This window comes from Vulpes vulpes, chromosome 2 (assembly GCF_048418805.1).
Source record: "Vulpes vulpes isolate BD-2025 chromosome 2, VulVul3, whole genome shotgun sequence".
Classification (NCBI taxonomy): domain Eukaryota; kingdom Metazoa; phylum Chordata; class Mammalia; order Carnivora; family Canidae; genus Vulpes; species Vulpes vulpes.
In genome coordinates this window covers 64,640,060-64,660,506 of record NC_132781.1, presented here as the reverse complement: position 1 = coordinate 64,660,506, position 20,447 = coordinate 64,640,060, and the positions used below count along the sequence as shown (strand labels likewise).

The 20,447-nt window shown below is 34.9% G+C and overlaps 1 protein-coding gene across 1 annotated transcript; it reads left to right on the top strand.

The window, feature by feature from the left end:
• Nucleotides 1-599: 599 nt before the first annotated feature.
• CABS1 (calcium binding protein, spermatid associated 1) lies at nucleotides 600-1,790 on the top strand. The gene has a single exon (XM_026003504.1). The coding sequence runs from the start codon at nucleotides 600-602 to the stop codon at nucleotides 1,788-1,790; it is 1,191 nt and encodes a 396-aa protein (XP_025859289.1).
• The last annotated feature ends 18,657 nt before the right edge of the window (nucleotides 1,791-20,447 follow it).

Genomic DNA, 20,447 nt, shown 5'->3' with positions numbered 1-20,447 from the left:
CTTGAAAAAATGAGAATTCACTTTCTGAAGAAGAGAACTAACTGAAATCCCTGCTACCTAGTTACCTTTTGCAACTACATTCATGGCCAAAACTGCCATTAATGTTTTTTAGACATTTGAATACCATAAATCTCAAGAGAAGATGCTTAACCTCAAAAAAACATTGTTAACTTATTTGAAAGACAGATAACTTAAAGCTAATGCTTATAATCTCATGGCTCCTAGAGTTTTCCCCACTAACACTAAACCCACAAATACCTGGCTGACTCTGCTATGTCTGTTTCAAGTGACACCAGCTCCATAATGGAAGGTAGATCCCTTATAAAGAAGAACATGATAAGTCCAGCTATGAATGATCATTTCATAATCACAGAGGATTCTATTGTCTTTTCATCTAATACCAATAACTCTTGAAACTAGATGGATCAAAGCACAGAAACAACCTACAAGGAGAGCCTGTGCCACTGGCCCTATGGTTGATGCAACAATCACCATGATGACCAATGCTTCAATCACTATAATACACATCACTCTCCTGCCTAGGGATACCACTGGGCCCAGGGAAAGACCTGTGAGTGTGCAGAGTGCCATTTTGTCCCATGGCTGAAGATGGTTTGCCAAAAATTTATTCTCATCCTCCAACAGAAAGCGGTAAAACAACAACTGAAGCAACCATTTTCTTTGGGGCTGACAACACCATTCCGAAATCAGAAAAAAACATTACTTCGGAAGGAGACCACATTACTCCAGTAAATGACTATACCCTGGAAAGTGATTTCTCAACAACAGACAGCAAGCTTACATCTCCAAAAGAAAAACTAAAATCAGAAGATAATGTTGGCTCTCATATTATTAAATCATCAACCCATGTGGAAAAAGAAATTGCTACTCTGACAGGCATGGTAAACTCCATAGCTAATGACTCTATTACTGAAAATTTAATTCCAGTGAAAATTGGTAATATCTCATCACCAGGTGCAACTGTTTCTTTAATAGATTTTTCCACTAACATGGCAAAAGAAGATATTCTCTTGGATACCACTGACCCAGCGAATGAAGATGTCTCAATAACTTCTGAAGTCTCTGGCACATTAAAGGAAGGCACCACCAGCATTGCACACACCCCTAATCTTCCAGCTAAGAAGGATAAGCCTGATGATAACAATCATAGTTCCTCAGTAAAATCCAATGTCACTGCTAATGAGGCGGTCCAGATCACCAACTCGTCTATTCCTGAGGCTGAAATCTCTACTGCTACTGAAAAAAATTTCACTATTCCAGACATAACTGCCCTTACAGAAGAGAAAATAACTGAAATTGACTTAAGTCTTCCAGAGAATGACCTCAATCCTGTGCCTAAACTAACGGACTCTGATGAGGAAAAGTTCATCACTGTGTTTGAACTCACTACCACTGTAGAAAGAGACAAAGATAACCCTGAAGATATTCTGCTAACCGATGAAGAGTCTATGGATGAAGTCAATGTTTGGATGGAGAAAGATATCACAAATGAAGCAGAGAACCATCCCATTCTGCTCACTGCTGTGGAATCCAGATATGACTTTGTAATCCCTACATCAGTAGCTATGAACCTCACGGAGGATTCATCTACCCTGACAAATGAAGATTTGTCTGAGAATAATGCAATAGAATTTGTAACTAAGGACAGCAAGCCACTTTCAGAAACTACCCCTGATCCAGATACCCTAAGTCATGAGGAAGATGCCTTTACAACTGAAATGGGTGTCTTTAAGTTACTGAAAGAAGAACCAGATGAGTTCCTGATTTAAAAGCAGCAAAACAGATGCCACACAGAATTGAGCAACAATTCTAGACAGCTAGTTTTAACATCTAAGAAGTTTGCCCACCAAGCAAAAATCTTAATAAATTAAAGAAAGTGAGCATTTAAGGCAAGTATTCGACTCAGAAAAATGTGGATACTTAACAAAAGAGGTCGTCATTCAGTAGAATATATTTATGGAAACTTAAAAACTCAGTATACAAGAGTTCCCCGAGTACCAAAAAATTTAATTCAATTATTATCCAATTATTTATCTTAATATAAAATCCTTAATCCCAGCTTTCAGGCATATGCAGAGAGCAATAAAGAAAGCTGACTTCCTGCCTACATTTAATGATGTATGTCATTTTAGTTAACCCTTGAGAGCATATTTTAGTGTGAGTTGAAGAGATGAGAACTAAATTAACATATCTAAAAAATTATTGTAGTATTAAAAGTTCTGAGATGCTAATTCTAAACAGATTTTTTTCATGCAACCAATGATTCTCTTCTATTTAAAAATATATTTGCAATCCTCCATAAGAATTAAGGTTATTCAGTAATTTTTAGCATGTAAAAAATGTAAGAAATAGTATAGGGTTCCTGGTTCATGTTGGATGCAAACTAAGTCAAAATGATATTTTATAAACATGTAAATTTGTCAAAAACAATATTGTGTACAAACATATGAATCAATTTAATTTTCTTTCTGTAAAATTTCTCTCCTGAATTTTTGTCAATTTTTTTCAGGTCTTAAGCACTGATAACGCACTCTTCTTATGCTTTTGGTTAGCAATTCAAGAACATGTATCTTCATTCTTTCCTGACACAGACTTTTAAAATAGGTCTGTTTTCATTTTGCTGATTTTTCTTCAATAAATCTTTTGACAGCAACTGATTTACTGTGTGTAAATGTGTTTGATATTCTAGTACAGAATTCCTAAATTACAAGAAATGTAAGTACAGTTGATCCTTGAACATGGGAATAAGAAAGGCTGTTTCCCTACCAGTCAAAAACACACCTATAACTTCTGAGTCTCCCCAAACTAAGCCATTAAAAAACTACTGTTGACTGGAATCCTTACCAATAATATAAACAGTCAATTAACAAATACTTTGTGACTCTGTTATAAGCTGTAGTCATACAGCTAATAAAAAGGAAATATTATTTTAAAAATCATATAAGAAAAACATTTAGAGTATTGTACCATAAAAATCCAATATAAGTGGACCTGTGCAGTTCAAACTTGTGCTGCTCAAGGGTCAGTTGTAAAATTAAAATCTATTGTTTAAAAAACAACTTAACTTTGGACACCAAGGACAGAATTATTCTACAGAGACTCGACTCATAATTTTATTGAATTAAAATAAAAAGAAAAACAAAGCCAAAACACTGGGTAAATAGTAAATGGCATACTTGGGGGAGGGGGGGAGTATAGAGGAGGGATGTATACCATTAGATAGACTATAGACTAGAATAATTATGGAAGCATGTTAAAACCCAGAAACACATCTTAACATAAAAATTTAGTATATGGTAAGGTGAACTTCAAAACCATAAGATATGATGAGTAATTAATCTTGCCTTAATAGTTGAGTATTTGAGGAAAAATTAAGCTGCAGTATTAGGATCACACTCTAAAATAAATTCTACATGAATCAGAGACTTAAATATAAAACCATACAATAGCATAAAAGAAAATACATGTATATTTATTCAAGTGGAGTTGAGAAATCTAAGCATATAAGAAATGACAAAAAGGAGATTTATAGATTTGACACCAAAATAGGTAAATTTTGTACAAAAGAAAATCAACATAAAATTAAAAAGCAAATAATAATTCGGGAAAAATAACTGCAATATTCATGGCAGTGAAAAGGTTATTATCATCAGTCTCTGAAGAGCTCCTAAAGAGAGTGTGTTTTTTGAAGAGAAAATATTTTAAATGACAATAAGAAATAAATAATTCATGAAAAACAAATTGCCAGTAAACATATAAAAAGCCAATGATCACAGTATTCCAAGAAAGTGAAATTATTAGATATTTATTTTAAACCATTTAATAACTGAAAATGATCATTTTAAATATTCATTGTTGGATAGTGCAAATTTCTCCACCCTTTCTGGAAGGCAATGTGGAAATATATGCAACAAGCATTAAAAATATTTAAACTTTTTAGCCTATTTTGCAACTAAGAATTTTCTTAAGAATTAGAGACCATGGGGGATCCCTGGGTGGCTTGGCGGTTTGGCGCCTGCCTTTGGCCTAGGGCACGATCCTGGAGTCCCCAGATCGAGTCCCACGTCGGGCTCCTGGCATGGAGCCTGCCTATCCCTCTGCCTGTGTCTCTGCCTCTCTCTCTCTCTCTCTCTCTCTCTCTCTCTCTGTCTTTCATAAATAAATTTTTTAAAAATCTTTAAAAAAAAAAAAAGAATTAGATATCATGAAAGTAGCTAACCGTTATTATAGGCTTTATTGTGTTCAACATTTAGAATAACATTTGCTTTTCATGACAATCCTATAAGGGAGAACAATATTATACTCATTTTATAGATAAAGAAACTAAGTCAGGAAATCTATGTAACATAGCCAAGCCTCGTAGCTATTATGTAGTAAAGAAGGCTTCAAACCAGGCAGTCTTCCTGCAGAGCCCATGCTCTCCTCATCACTATGCTCTATTGGCTCTCATAGTTTTACAAAAAAAAAAAGATATTGCCAGAGGGATTCATGTAATTTTTTAAGGTTTATAAAAGAGATACACTAAAAATAATCTAAAATTCTAGTGACGTGAATGGAATTGGTTACATTTCTGTATACCCATAAGAAGCAACAGTATGCACTTTTTAAAAATGGTCTGCAAAAGAGAATTCATTCATTCATTCGTTCATTCATTCGTCTCCACACCCAATGTGGGGCTTGAACTCACAACCCTGAAATCAAGAGTCATGTGCTCTACCAACTGAACCAGCCAGGTGGCCCAAAAGAATTTAATCACATAGGGGGAAAAGGGGAAAATCACACTAAACTCCTAAATGAAATTTACACAGTGATATGTGTAACATATATATATAAATAGCTAGATACATATAATACTTTAACAGTGATCATCTCTAGGAAGGAAATGGAGGTGATTTTCATTCTCTCTGCTTTCATGCATTCCAGAATATAAACTACACCAGGGTGTTGAATGATTGTCAACACTATCAGCCAGAAAATTAGAGTGCCAATCTATATCTTCCTACACCTAATAAAAATATTAGCTAGTATTTATTTACTTTGTGTCAGACACCATTTTATTCCATTTTAATTTATAAAATATTTATTGTTTACCTACTACATTCCAAGCACCTCAGAAGCCTCTTGTTGTATGCTATAGTGAAACAAAGGACACAGCCCCTGCCATCACGGACATTAATCCACTGGAAAAGATAAATATTAAACAAATCTCAAATAATCACACATGGAGCAATACCAACTATAGATTGTAATGGGTCTTACAAACAAGATATTATTTTTAAAAAGAGAGAGAGATTATAGCTGCAGGCTTCACACAAATTTAAATCTAGAGAAGTTGTCTCTGAAAAAAGTGAGATTGAAGCTAAAGATTGAAAAATGTGAAGAGTTGAGGACACAACATGCCTAAAGCCCTGAGGCTAGAAATGTCCCAAGTTTCTCAAGGAAATGAACAGATTATGTGATGAAACATATCATTGGTTGAAAAATAACTCAAATTGAAACTGAAAAAGTAGGCAAGAAACAAATCATGTGGTGCTTGTTGAAAGCTATGAAAAGGTTTTAATAATTTTGTCCTCAAAACCACCTTAGTCCTGAGATAGGTGGCAAGCTGAATAGCATTCACTACTTTATAAACTGCAACCATAGTTCCTTTATGGACTTTGTTTAAAAAAAATAGTTTGATAGTCTCCTTTGAGATATGAGGCCCTTGAGGCATAAACTAGACTAGAACAACTTAATTAATGTGGTCAGTTAAAACAAGATAATGGGAAATTTAAGTATAAGACAAAGATAGGAGAAACACAATACCTGTGCAACTGGCTAGAGTCTAGAAAGAAGAGTGTCCAGTGTTGTATGTCAACTATACTTCAATTTAAAACACACACACACACACACACACAAATTTTAAAAACAGTGGCCAGTGAGATTACTGGTGGCCAGTGGACACCAGACTTTTCAAAAATTGGATGCTTAATAATCAATATTAAATTGCACAACTTCATAGTAAAATTTCTCCTCACCCTGAAATTTCATTAAACATGAAAGAAACAAGGACTTGAATACGTGATTCTAAGTAAAGGAAATGGTGGGCCTGAGGAGACACAGCTAAGATATGGAATTAAGGAATGGATGTAAAATGATCTTTATTCCCAAATGTACTAAATAGTGATGACCCTTGAAAGGAGTGGAGGCATACAGTGGGTGGACAGTTGGGATAGTGTCATTTTACTGATGACCAAAGTAAAAACAAAAAAGCCACTGAATCAAGATAAGCAAGCCAGTAAATGGCAAAGCTTAGCTCTCCAGATTTTTATGACTCTAAAGCCCAAGTTCAAAAGTCACATAGCTTTGTGTGAGTTGTTCAACAATCAATCATTCTCAACATTTAACCCTCCTTCTTTCTCTATTTAAACTGCCACTCCCTTCTTTAAGCCTGTCTACAATCCTGTAACTGGCAACCTACCTCTCATTTTCTTTCCCATCAATTAATGCCCCAACATCCTCACCTTTCTTCTAAAGCCCTTGACTTGCTCCTTAGGATAAAGTATAAACTCTTCAGCAATGCACACAAGCCTCTCCATGTTTTTTCCTCTGCCCAACTTTTTCTTCAACCCATCTTTACTTCTGCCCTCCCTTCACACAGTACACTCTATCTACACAAAGTACAAATGTATACTCCCTGAGAGCTGAGATCCCTGACTACTGAGCTAAAGAGTACCTAGTAGATAGGAGATACTCAATAAATGTTTATAAATGAAGAAATGAGAGGAATTAAAGTTTCCTTAATGTGAGTGACATCTGTTTTTGACCTAGCTTCTAAACTCTGCCTGCCATAAAATTTTCTTTGTAAGACATGCAGATTTTTTGTTTTACAACTCCTTTCCTTTCACGCATGTTTAAGTGAGACAGATCCCACCCCCAACTCCAGCAATGAGCTAATTACTCTGTGTCCCATACACCTTGCCACAGTTATTCAGGGATAAGCACATAAATCAATCAGAGAGGGGGGGGGGGGGGGGAATGTATTTGTGGAAAATGAGCTTCTAATAGAAACATCAATCTGGAAACATAAAGTGCAAGGAGCTTCTGGAGCCATCTAGGGATGATCACAAGGAGGCACACGGCTGAAAATAAAGCCAATGCTGAAGAAATAAGAGCCAAGAAATATAAAGAACTGAGTTATAGTCACATCATATATCAAGCCTTCATAGAATAAGCCAGGTCTGCTTATTTACCTGAGACATACATCTTCCATTTTAGTTAAATGAGTTTGGGTTTTCTGTTGGTTAAAACTGAAGCATGCTAATAACTAAGAACTCAAATAGTTTCAAATTTCTGCATCATTCTTCATCATACTCTCTGTCCCTAGAATTCTCTGCAGTTTCACATGGTAAATATTTAACCATCTTTCAAGACTCACTTCAAGCGATAGCTTCCCTAAACACCCCTAGGTATGATAACTTAATGATAACCCTACCCACCATATATATTCTTCAATAATATCACTTATAACACTTTATTGTATTTAATAAAAGATACTCCTGAATCTGAAATAATCCTATTCAGTTTCCTCTGACATAAGATCCTTCTGTCCAAAGTTCCTCTCTGTCCTAATGTAACCCCTGTTCACAATCCATGCTGTAACTTGTATCCACAGCTATCCCTACCCTGTGACATAAATCTCTTTTCCATGTCTTAAGGAATTATTGATCCAATATGAGAGAGAGTGGGAGAGAACCAGTTATAAAGTGAAAGGATTCCTGACCACAAAGAAAGACAGTTCTAAAGAGATGCTATACATAAGGATGCATTAAAGAACATTTGTAACTTCAAGGTACCAGAAAGACTGGGGAATTGGGCCAGTATGTGTGTAATATGTGTGCATTGCCCAATTCTACTTGTTGCAGATTAGAAGTAAATAAATGATACATGAATTAAATTTTGAGTATGCAGTCTATTTCCAGAAGACTACTGGTATGTTCTTTTGCATTTTTCACATACGCTTTAAAGATAACAGAAATCTAAATTGAAATTGGCATTCCCCTTTCCTCAAATTTCTTTTCTAATATTGCCTATCTCAAGCAAAAAATACTATCTGCACAGCCATCCAAGCCAGAAACTGGCACTCTTCTTTTACACCACTCTTTATCATTTTCCATGTGCAACAAAAACAAAAGTTTTCACCTCTGGGTCCTCAGGACTCCACTTGCGTTCATTCTTACCACCCTTCTTTATCTTAAGTTTTATCCTGAAAAAAAAAAAAAAAACATGTTATAGGACAAACTGATCATGCCACTTCCAGCTCCATACTCAGAATGCTCCACTGACTTTCCACCAACTTTCATATAAAATCTAAAATCCCTTTGCTATTTGCCAGGTTCTCCACAATCAGGACATGCTAACCTATGCAGCCTCATGATATGCTACTGTCAACATTCTCTCTTAAATCTCAACTAGGTAGATCCTCTGTTGGTTTCTTTAGAGTATGAAAAATGCTCTTGTCTCAGATCACTGAACATGCTATACTCCTCCTGAGACAGTCTTAAAATCCTCTAAATGTGATTTCCTCCAACCATGTAGGCTTCTATATTCTCCCATAATATTGTCTTAAGGTATAAAATATCTTGCTTAACACACCATTTTTTTTCCAAATTGCCTGTTGTATTGATTTCCTAAGAAAGCTGTAACAAATTACCACAAACTGGATGGCTTAAGACAAAAATTTACCCTCTCACAGTTCTGAAAGTTCTAAGTCTGAAATCAAGGTTTCAGCAAGGCCACTACTCTCTGAAATTTCAAGAGGAGGATCTTTTCTTCCTTCTTCTAGCTTCTGGTGGTTGCTAGCAATCCTTGATTCCCTTTGTCTCTTTTATACACACATTACCACAATCTCTGCCTCCCTTATCACAAGATATTCTCTTGTGTGTCTCCATGTTCAAATTCCTCCCCACTTATAAGGACACTGGCCATTGGATTAGGACTCTTAATTCAATATGACTGCCTCTTAACTTGGTTACATCTGCAAAGATTCCATATCTGGATAAGGTCATGTTCTTAGGTACTGGGAGTTATGAGCCCAACATATTTGGGGATGGGTAAAAGACACAATTCAACTCAAACACCTGCTTAAAGTTTGTCTTCCTTACTAGACTGTATGTATGCTTGATAAGAAGATCACATAATTTATCATCAAAACCAAAATACTTTTGAGACTGAAAGAAAGCAGTATTAATAATGATCCCACAACAACAGGCATAACCTAGAATGTCTCAAATAAACAGAGCTGATCACCCCATCCTAAGAAAAGAGATCATATCTCTGTTATCCACTGCTCACTTCTGAAAGCTTTGAACACAGGAGATGCTCAATAAATATTTATTAAATGAATCAATTGAATGAGTGAATGGTGATTTCACTTATTATGCTATGAATGCTCTCAGAGAAAAGATGATATGAACTGGATACTTCGAGATAAATATGAGTTTACCAGGATAAGAAGGGATCATTGGTTTCAAGCTGAAGGAAGCAAGGGCAAAGGCAAAACTCTAGAAGAACAGAGTTGACCCTTAAACAACACAGACTGAAGTAAGTAGGTCCACTTACATGTGTATATATATATATTTTGGTAAATACAATACAGTACTGTACATGTATTTTCTCTTCCTTCTGATGTCCTTAGTATTTTCTTTGTTCTAGCTTAGTTTAAGAATACAGGATAATAATACATATAACATACAAAATATGTGTTAATCAACTCTTTATGTTATCAGTAAGACTTCACCAGTAGACTATTAGTAATTAAATTATACATGGATTTTTGACTTTGTGGAGTGCTGGCACTGCTGACCCCCACATTGTTCAAGAGTCAGCTGTATTTAGTGTGCTCAATAATACTGAAATAAGTTTATAGCACTGATAATTTGAAAGAGAATGGTAACAACTATACCAAATTGTGACTGATATTACAGCCTCTCAAAAGCAAAAAGAACCAAACTGTGTCAAACTATGTGTATTAGTCAGGGTTCTCCAGAGAAACAGAACCAATGATGGATGGATGGATGGATGCATGCATGCATGCATGCATACATGGATGTATGTAGATAGACATAAAATTTTAAGAAATTGGCTCATGTAATTGTGGAGACTGGCAAGTTGAAAACCCATAGCACAGGTTGGTAGGTTAGAAATTCAAGTTTAGAGCTGATATTGCGATCTTGAGTCCAAAATTGACAGGGCAAGACTGCAGGCTGGAAACTCAGACAGGGATTTTCTGTTTCAGCCTCTAGGCAGAATTCCTTCTTTTTCAAGAAACTTCAGTCTTTGTTCTTCAATTGATTAACTGAAGCTCATCCACATTATGGAAGGTAATCTGTTTTACTTAAGTTAACTGATGATAAATATTATCACATTTATAAAATATCTTCACAGCAACATCTAGACTAGTATTTGTCAAGGAACTAGGCATCATAACCAAGGCAAGTTAACATAAAATTAACCATCACATCATGTGTTAGCAGCTTAGAGTTAAAATTTTACACAACAGGGGCACCTGGGTGGCTCAGTCAGTTAAGCTTCCAACTCTCAGTTTCTGCTCAGGTCATCATCTTGTAGTCATGGGATCGAGCCCTGCTTTGGACTCTATTCTGAGTATGGAGTCTCCCTCAGATTCTTTCTACCCTTCCCTCACCCCCTCCTCACTAACGCTTGCATGTTCTCTCTCTCAAATAGATAAAATCTTTTTTAAAATTTTCACATAACAGCTCATACTTCCTAAGCCAGTTTCACAGGAATTCATGGCTTTTTTGCTGGGGGGAAAATAAAAAGAATTTCAGGGTAAAATGTATTGCTGAAATGTTGGGGTGAATATGAGAATATGTATATGAAGTGTCCGTGGAGCTATATTTTCATGGAGCTCCAGTAAACGTGTCTAAGCATGAATTATTATTATCAAGCATGTTACATGCTCTATGTAACATGGTTTGGGAAATTCTGTTGCATAAAACGGGAGGCATTATAAGTTTTAAGTAAGGGGATAATACAGTAATTGTGTTTTAGGAAGATTATTTGCATAGAAAAGTAAAAGTTGGACTGGGGATACAGACGAAGCAAGAAGCAGAGACAAGAAACTACAGCAGAAATCAGCAAGAATAATTATCAATTATCAATATAAGTATATTCCATTTGTACTACTAACCAGAATGAGAATCAAATGAGGACAGTCTTAACTACATAAACTTTTTGACATGAAAATTTTACATAAAAATCTGAAAGCTCGGGGATCCCTGGGTGGCGCAGCGGTTTGGCGCCTGCCTTTGGCCCAGGGCGCGATCCTGGAGACCCGGGATCGAATCCCACATCGGGCTCCCGGTGCATGGAGCCTGCTTCTCCCTCTGCCTATGTCTCTGCCTCTTTCTCTCTCTCTGTGACTATCATAAATAAATAAAGATTAAAAAAAAAATGTTTAAAAAAAAAAAAAAAAAAGGCTGAAGCCTTAAAAAAAAAAAAAAAAATCTGAAAGCTCTAGCAAGTTGTCCCTACCCAAGTTGGCTGCCTCTCTTTAATAAGAACAAGCATCCTTGTCCTGTGAGCTGAAATCCTTACATGTTCTCTCAATCTAGAGAATTTGGGATTAGATAAAATTTACAACAAAGTCAGAAAAGCAAAGAAAGTTCATAAATATTAACTTGGTCAAAAACATTATTTATCACCTAAAGTTATGCCAGGAAATCTACCAGTTATCAATATTCAAAAATGCCTAAGACAGTTCTCTTTATAGCTTACTCACTATAATAATTAATCAAAAATTTTCTTCAACAGGAGTCAAACACACTTAAAAATATCTTGCTTCAGGAGAAAGAAAAGGCTGTGAAGATAAACAAATCTGGGTTAAAATACAGGTTTTTACAACTATGAGCTAGCTGTTTTTTCAAGTCTCAGTCTCTTCATGTACATAGTTATAATCTAGGTCTTCAACTTGATTTGGATTTTAGTTTGCCCTCATTGCAATTAATTATCTTAAAAAGCCAAAACAAATTGTGAACAAAGTGAAAACCAATAATCAAAGAGACACTGTGTCCAGCACCCTCAAATTCAACTTTAAGAGAAAAAGTCAAGACGTTCCTGTTTATTTTTTTTTAAGATTTTATGTATTTATTCATGAGACACACAGAGAGAGAGAGAGGTAGAGACACAGGCAGAGGGAGAAGCAGGCTCCATGCAAGGAGCCCAATGTGGGACTCGATCCTGGCACTCCAGGATCACGGGTCCGAAGGCCAGCGCTAAACCGCTGAGCCACCCAAGGATCCCTAAACATTCCTGTTTAATCTTCAATTCATCGCTGGGTGAATTAATGCCAAGAAGACACACCACTGTTAACTGCTACCTTGAAAGAAAAGCACTAAAATCCCATTACCCACCAGTAGACCTTCCATGTGTAAGTACATGATGTTTACCTATCATGCTGGTAATAGAATGACATTTTGGGGAAAGTAAAACTTATTGACATCAAAGCAAATATCAAATTAATATAATGCACACATTTTGTATTATTCAGTAACTGGTGCATTCCTTCTGAGCAAGATAATCACTGCAGTGCACAATAATATCGTACTTGACAATTTAATTAAAGAATTATTAGTCTTGATGTTAGCATATTAAGTTGTGTCAAAATGGTTTACTAGCTTTTTCTCATTTTTATGTCCAGAAAGGCAAGAAAAGAAGGCAATATTTGCAGCTGCACCCCAACTACTAATGCTTAATGTTGACCTCATTTTACAATCTCTAAAAATTCACTTTCAGGAATGAAGTATTTTTTCTTACAAAGCTAAAGATGAACACAAAAGAAGCTACCATCTTCAAATACTTCCTACCAGCTCAGAATTCACATTATCAAATGGTAGTGAGGCAAATAAATATAGACAGCAGTCTTAATTATGAAAGTGTTCACAGACCTAGGGCTTATAGTCAAGTTTCAATAATTACTGCTTTGTTACTAAAATGTCAAGTTCTGTAAGAAAACATCTGAAATAAAGGAAAGAAATTGACTCCAAGTATTATCTTTAAGTTATAAAGAATAAGCTTTCAATTCTTCTGATGCACAGTTAATTAGCCATGATGATTCTGAGAAAAATGAAAAGGAAAAATGTCAACTTCTGAAGATTATAACACTCCATTTTTTGCTTCAGGAAACAGTTTGGATTAGCCCAGAAGTAAATGCTAAAATAATAATAATATATTTTGCTTAGCAATAGGAATAAAATAAAAAGGATAATGCGGGGGGCGGGGGGGGGGGTATTTCTTTATAAGGCATGAGTCACCTGAACTCTTTCTCCAAGCTTCCGGACTTCAGAACCTAAGGTAAGGCTGACATTGCTGGAGAAGCAGAAAAAGGATCCCCTGTTGTGGTATCTTTTCTAAATTTTCGAAGACTTAAACCAATTTTCCTCAGACTTGGATTATATCTATTTTCTTTTCTTTTTTTTTAAGATTTTATTTATTTATTCATGAGAGACACAGAGAGATGGACAGAGACATAGAGGAAGAAGGAGGTTCCTTGTAGGGAACCCGATGTGGGACTTGATCCCAGGACCCCAGGATCATGCCCTGAGCCAAAGACAGATGCTCAACCACTAAGTCACCTAGACATCCTTGATTATGTATATTAGTGTAATCATCATAGGCTCTCCAGTTTCTAATTAGTATAATCATAAGATCTCAGACTCTTTTCCACAGAATTCCAACACACAATGCATTTGAAAGAAAATATCATAAATAGAAAATAAATGGAAATGCTTTAATAAATTCAGCAAACTACAAGTTCTATCCACTTAATATATTAGTAAAATGTTAGCAATTTCAGGAAATATTATATTAATAAAAATGGCTAAAGGGGATCCCAGTTTTAAAGTGGCTCCCTTTTAGACATGAATCTGTATCTTAGTTTTGAACATATAAAAACAAAAGTGTTTTCAATGGCAAGAACATATATTTAAGTTATGCAAGAAATCATTGAGCCTGATTTTTTAAATTTTTAATACTTGAATGTTTCCATTCTATTTATCTTTTAATACAAAAGGAAGGGCATATAAATATCTAAATGTGCTTTATATTTTGCTTGAGATTGCGATTGCTTCACAGATGAAGAAACAGTTATTAATATGGGTTTCTATTCTTCTTCCTGGGAGTACTGAGATTCGACAGTTTTGTCAAATAGATTAATCACTCCATTTTAAAAACAGAACCTGGGCCTCAGGAAGGCTAAATAATGTGACCAGGGTTTGACATCTGAAGTTCAACTCCAACGACTATTGATCCAGTGATCTTTCCCTTAAAAATCAAAAGATACCCTATTGAATAAAGTCATTAAAAGATAGTAATTCTTCATCAAATGCATTGTGGCTATCATGTTTGTAAAGCTGTAACTTAAAGATTAGAAAACAGTCACATCTGAACCTGAGATTTTCTAAGTAAAAATAATTAGCCATTAATTCCTCTACTTAGCTACTTTTCTTCTTTGGGAGAGAAATTAGTTAAGTGGTGACAAAAAATGATTCATTACTAAAATATGATATATGAATGCAAAGTTATGAAGAAAGGATAATTTTATAATAGCCCTCAGAGAACTGCAATTGGAGAGGTTTGGGTTTGGTTTGTTGTTTATTTTGCTTCTCCTTTAGATAGGAGAACCTAGCAATAATGATCATACGAAAAGAAAATAAAAAGTTTAGCAAAAATGTCAAATTTCTAACAGTTACTCAGATAATAAAAATAATACTAATGATACTATTAATATAAATATCTCATATTTCTACCTATCACATTTTTTAAGTTAACATTTTAAATTTTTTGTCTGAAGTCTTAAGTGTGTAAGGTCAAAACCATGCCAGGAGACTATTTTAATGGCAATTTCTCTATTTCTTTTCTGTGTTTAAATTATAAAACCAACAAAAGATCATAAGAATTTAATAACAAAATCCACATATAAGTTAAACCATCATGTCACACTTATTTTATATTTCACTTACATTTTCCTGTGTTGTCTATTTGGATAATGTACATACAGTATAGTATTTAAACTTTTCACTTGTGTTACTGGATAACTTAGTATGGTAGTTAAGTTTTTCACTTATCATTACAACAAGCATTTTTTAAAATTTCTATCAAGTCTTCATGATTATCAGTATCTGCATTTTTTTACCTATAAGTAACATTAAAATGACTTAAATTTTTTTTCTACTGATTAAGTTATCAAAGATAATTCTCAAGACAGAGTCTTTAGGTTAAAGGTACAAACATTTTCATCTTTTGTACATTGCCACACTGCTTTTCAAAAAAAAATCTCAATTAATAGAACTAACAGCTGTGTGTGAGTATATAAACCTCACCATCTTGATCATAATTTGGTTTTACCTTCTCAAATACCTCTTCAATAATTGTAAAATAGCAGCTCAAAAAGAAGCTGCATATGCTCTCAAGAGGAGAACTTTCTTGACAATGAGACAAGAATTATTTCTGATTACATTTTTGTCTACAACAGGTATTGCCATAGGGGTTCATTATTCATAACCTTTGCATGTATTAGTTGTACTATTCTTCTTATAAGTGATCATTTTTATTATACCATAGATACATTATATGCCACAGATATGCCTTACCATGCATGTTTTTCATTTGGTTGAAATTTAGCAAAATGAAATATTTATTTTATTCTCTCACCACCAATAAAGCATCATCTTCTGCTGCCTACTTCTAGAAGATACTAAGACATTAAAATGAAGGTTCTCATTTTGATTGCTGTCATCTTGACTTTCACTGCTTGCTTTTCGGTAAATATTGAATATCTTCACCTGTGTTTATTTTCTTATTTAGTTCTTAATCATAAAGTGTACATTCAATTTATTTTATGTCAACACAGCTTTACACCACACAAACCTTGTTTAATTTTATTTTTTTCTAAGGCTTTAATTTAATTTTCTTTGTGATCTTTTTTTGACCTTAGGATAAAATCAACATTTTAATTTTTTTCCACATTTGTAGTCCTTAGAATTCCCACATGTGTAAGCAGGATGCTGTAGTGTTATGATTTTAAATTGTGTATTCAGATTCCACTCCTGCAATAGCTTGCCTAAAAAGTCTTTGGTAAAACCTTGTTTTCTTTCACAAAAAGAAAAATGTGTGAAGAAGAAAACTGATTTTACAGAACACTATAAAATAGATTTTTTAATCATATAATGTATTTCACATGGATCAAAAAATTAAGTAATTCTAGAGATGATATATAACTTTTCAATCAAGAGCATATGCTTGCTGTCCCCTTAACATTTTTAGATTTATTTACCTAAATCTAGCACCTAAGTTACATTATCTAAAAAGTAGGCTACATTATATAACACTTAACTGCTTTTCTCTACCAAAATGACAGGTTGGCTTTTTCTTACATCAAGTTCCTAATGATATTGGTTCTATATTGGTCCCCAGGCTCAGCACCTGAGTAAACGGTAGTTATTATGATAAAAGGAGTCAAATCTTGCACTACCTGTAAACTTGTTGGCAACACACTCATGAGAATGTAGAGGGAGAAGAACACTTCTGCCTAAAGACCTCCAGAAAAATTGATCATCTTTACCCCAAGAACTGTGTACTCCAAACTGTTACAAGGTCCCTTATATTTAAAGATAACACTTAAAATTCTAAAACTGTATTCCATTCCATTACCTAACCCAACCACGTATTACCCTCAAACAAGTTCTAGTAAGTATTCTTAAAATGTCATATATGCTCTGGGTCTAATTTTTTATATATATATTTGTATTCTCCATTTCCATTTCAGTCAGCTGATGCACATAAGCAAAAAAACTCCAGGGTAAGTTTTATTCATATTTCTAATTATCTTTTTATATTTTCATTCATAATCAAAAGTCAGTTATGTCTGAAGGGTAAGGTACAGTTTCTTTTATTCACAACCTAAGGAAATGTTGAGAGTCCCTCAAGGGGAAAATTTCTGTGAACACCAAAACCTTGCTCAATTGTCTGCTTCTTTGATACATATAAATGTGCAATGGGAGTAGAGCACACAAAAAGCAAATTTTACCTAGGCTTCAGTACCACAAACTATCTACATTTGTCTGTTCAATGTAAATACCTTTCTCTTTATAAATACTAATGGCTTTATAGTAAGGAACATTTCCTATGATCCTACAAAATGCAAACATGTAGTTTCTTTTCTCAAAATCAATAGCTTTCAAAAGAAAAAAAAAGAAAATTCAGAATCATCTGGAAAGACTTTTCATAACTACAAATCCCTGTTCCCACTCCCTGCCATCTTTAATGTTCATAATCCCCATTCCATGTCACAATGGAGGTAGGCTGCACAGCAAGGTGTTTTAAGTGAAAATACTGTCACATCATTCTCTTACATCCTCCAATCTCTCTTTTGCCAATTCCAAATACTCTAAATGAATCCTTAAAAACAAAAACATTCTCCTGTTTTTAAAGATGGATAGACAGTAAAATAAACAATGCCTGGGTTTAGTGACCCAACTTATTTTGATATTTAGAAAAAAAAATTCTAAACCTACCTTGAAAGTTTATGACAATTTTGGCAACTTACTTCTCCTTCATCATAAAGTCAAGTATGAGATTATTTCTTAGAATTTATTCACTTTAAGAACTAATGTTTCATGAAGAGGCAGGGGAGTGTTGTTTTTAGACTCCCAAGGATTAGCTTCTGTCAATAAAGACAAAATGAGAAGCAAGGGCCTCAGTGGACACCCTAAGGTAATGTCATGTTAAAAGTCCATATAACTAAAGGCAATTAAAACTATCCATGGCTTTGATGTAATGAGGCTTTCACTGCTTAATTATGCACTGACTAATCTAAGGTACTTCTAGCCTTTAATGTGTAAGATTCTGTGCAAATGAGTCAACCACATGGGTTCACAGAATGCTCTATCAATCTCATATTTTGGGTCTACTAAAAAAGAGCAATATAAAGCTTCTGTAGTTTCCTTTTATTCCCTATTCAGAATAGTAAATGAATTATGCTTTTTTCCAGGATGAAAATCAGAAAAGCATGTTCCAATAGGTTCTCCAGGAAACACTAAAACACTAGATGAATAAATGCTAAACACACGTACACATACACACACACTCTTTCATGGTGAAGTTTGAGAAATACAGCACATTCTTTGGATTTGTTAAATATTCACAGCATATTATATAAATAACTCTAATAAATCCTGTAGCAAAGAAACATGTTTACTTTACCCAAATCTTTTCCACAGTTATTTGACCACCAAAATCTTTTACTACTTTGTCTATAATGGATCACATTTTGGGAAAATCTATAATAAAACTATTAGGCTTTAAGAATAGCAGAGATACTATTGTACTTTATATTTCACCAAAGGTCATAATTTAAAACTCTCTACTCGGTAGGAACACCCATCAAATTACTTATGGAATGAAATTAGAATATTGACACAAATTTAAGTGATAAAACAAATCTATTTTTAAAGCCTGAGGTCAGGCAAGTTTATGCATCCCACCTGTATAAAACAACTGTGTTTCGTATTCTCTCTTAAGTCTAGTGAAAGCTCCGAAGAATATTTTAAACTACCTAAACAGTTAAGGTCTAAGCTGTCAAGAAGATATTCTGCAAAATTCCAACGAGCTCCTGGAAGTTCATGTGGTCACTCTGTTCGTCATGAACCCCCCAGAGGCCACCATCCCCTCCACCTCCCTCACCATCCCCACATCCCACATGGACCGTCACCCAGACCTACATCGCCACCTGAGAACATTGTCTATCCTAGTTCTCAAGCACCATCAGCCCCTTTTAGTGCTCCTCCAACCATAATTTACACCACTGCCACTGTGCTGCCACCACCACCACTGCTTTCACTGCCTCTGCCCAAAACACTGAGAGTGTTGCATCCAGCACTAACAGCTTCCAGTGCCCTCCAACCTGAGGACATCACCAATGCCCTTGAAGCTGACACTACTACCCCTGCCCCAGTAGCTGACACTACTACCCCTGCCCCAGTAGCTGACACTACTGCTGTCTATCAGCAACAAGAGCTTCAGTAAATTCTACAACTGTCCAAGATTACAAATGCACCAAAGCACAAGGAGACAAAGACAAACTAAGGTAAACAATATTTTCCAAAATATTTTCTAACTAAATGAGTAACTTTAAGACATGTTGAAATAAGACCAGGGAGTTTTTCCCATATCAAAAAAAAAAAAAAAAAGTTTCTAACTCTGCCATATGAATTAGGAACTCTTAATCCTTTTTTATTTCAAAACTAAACTTGGGGGTGGGGGGCATCTGGGTAGCTCAGTTGGTTAAGTGACCAACTCTTGATGAGATCCACATTGTACTCAACACTGGGCAAGGAGCCTGCTTTAAGATTAAGATTCTGTTTAAGATTCTCTCTCTCTTCTCTGCCATTCCCCTACCATTCTTCTCTCTCTCTCTCTCTCTCTCTCTCTCTCTCTCTCTCAAAAAGAAGCAAACAAAAAACCATAAAAAACTATATTTAGTCTTGAGTTGATAAGTTCTATCTACAAACCCAATGCTAGCAAATTCCTACAAAAGAAAGATATGTTAAAAAGTCCACTAATGTGTATGCATTTGACCTTCTGTCCCCAATGCTAAAATGTGTTTTATTTTCCTGATATAATCACTCATAATTAGGGCCTTAGTAAATAAAAGTTAATTTATACTTCAACGTGTATGAAATCCCACAAAGTGCGGACTTGACATAAAGGAGTGCTCCTTTTCTTCTTTCAGGACTTACCAACTCTAATAAGTTTAGCAAATATTACAATTAGCCTTTTGAGAATAGAAATATAAACTAAATCACAGCCCAAAGAAGAACTCTCTTGCTATACTGACTGAAACATACACATCATCCTTAAGAAACATCAAAGAAATTGGAGAACATCACATATTGCTCTATTTCTTTTTTTAAAAGATTTTATTTATTTATTCATAAAATAAATGAGAGAGAGAAGCAGAGTCATAGGCAGAGGGAGAAGCAGGCTCCATGCAGGAAGCCTGATGCAGGACTCAATCCTGGGACCCCAAGATCATGCCCTGAGCCAAAGAAAGGCAGGTGCTAAACCGCTGAGCCACCCAGGGATCCCCACATATTGCTCTATTTCTAAATACAGGTTGATCCTAATTACAAAGATAAATGAGAATTATCCCAATTATATAACATAAAAAGATACCAATTGCAGAACATTTAGAATAGTTCCAACACTGTTATTACACTGAATTGTCCTTGTACTAATTCTCATTTAATACTCATAGCACGCTTGTAAAGTTGATATCACTGTCTCCCTTTAAAGATGAGGAAGCTGAAGCTATGAGAATTTATGGGACTTTCCAAAGACTACAAAATTTAAATGGCAGACTAGTCTTC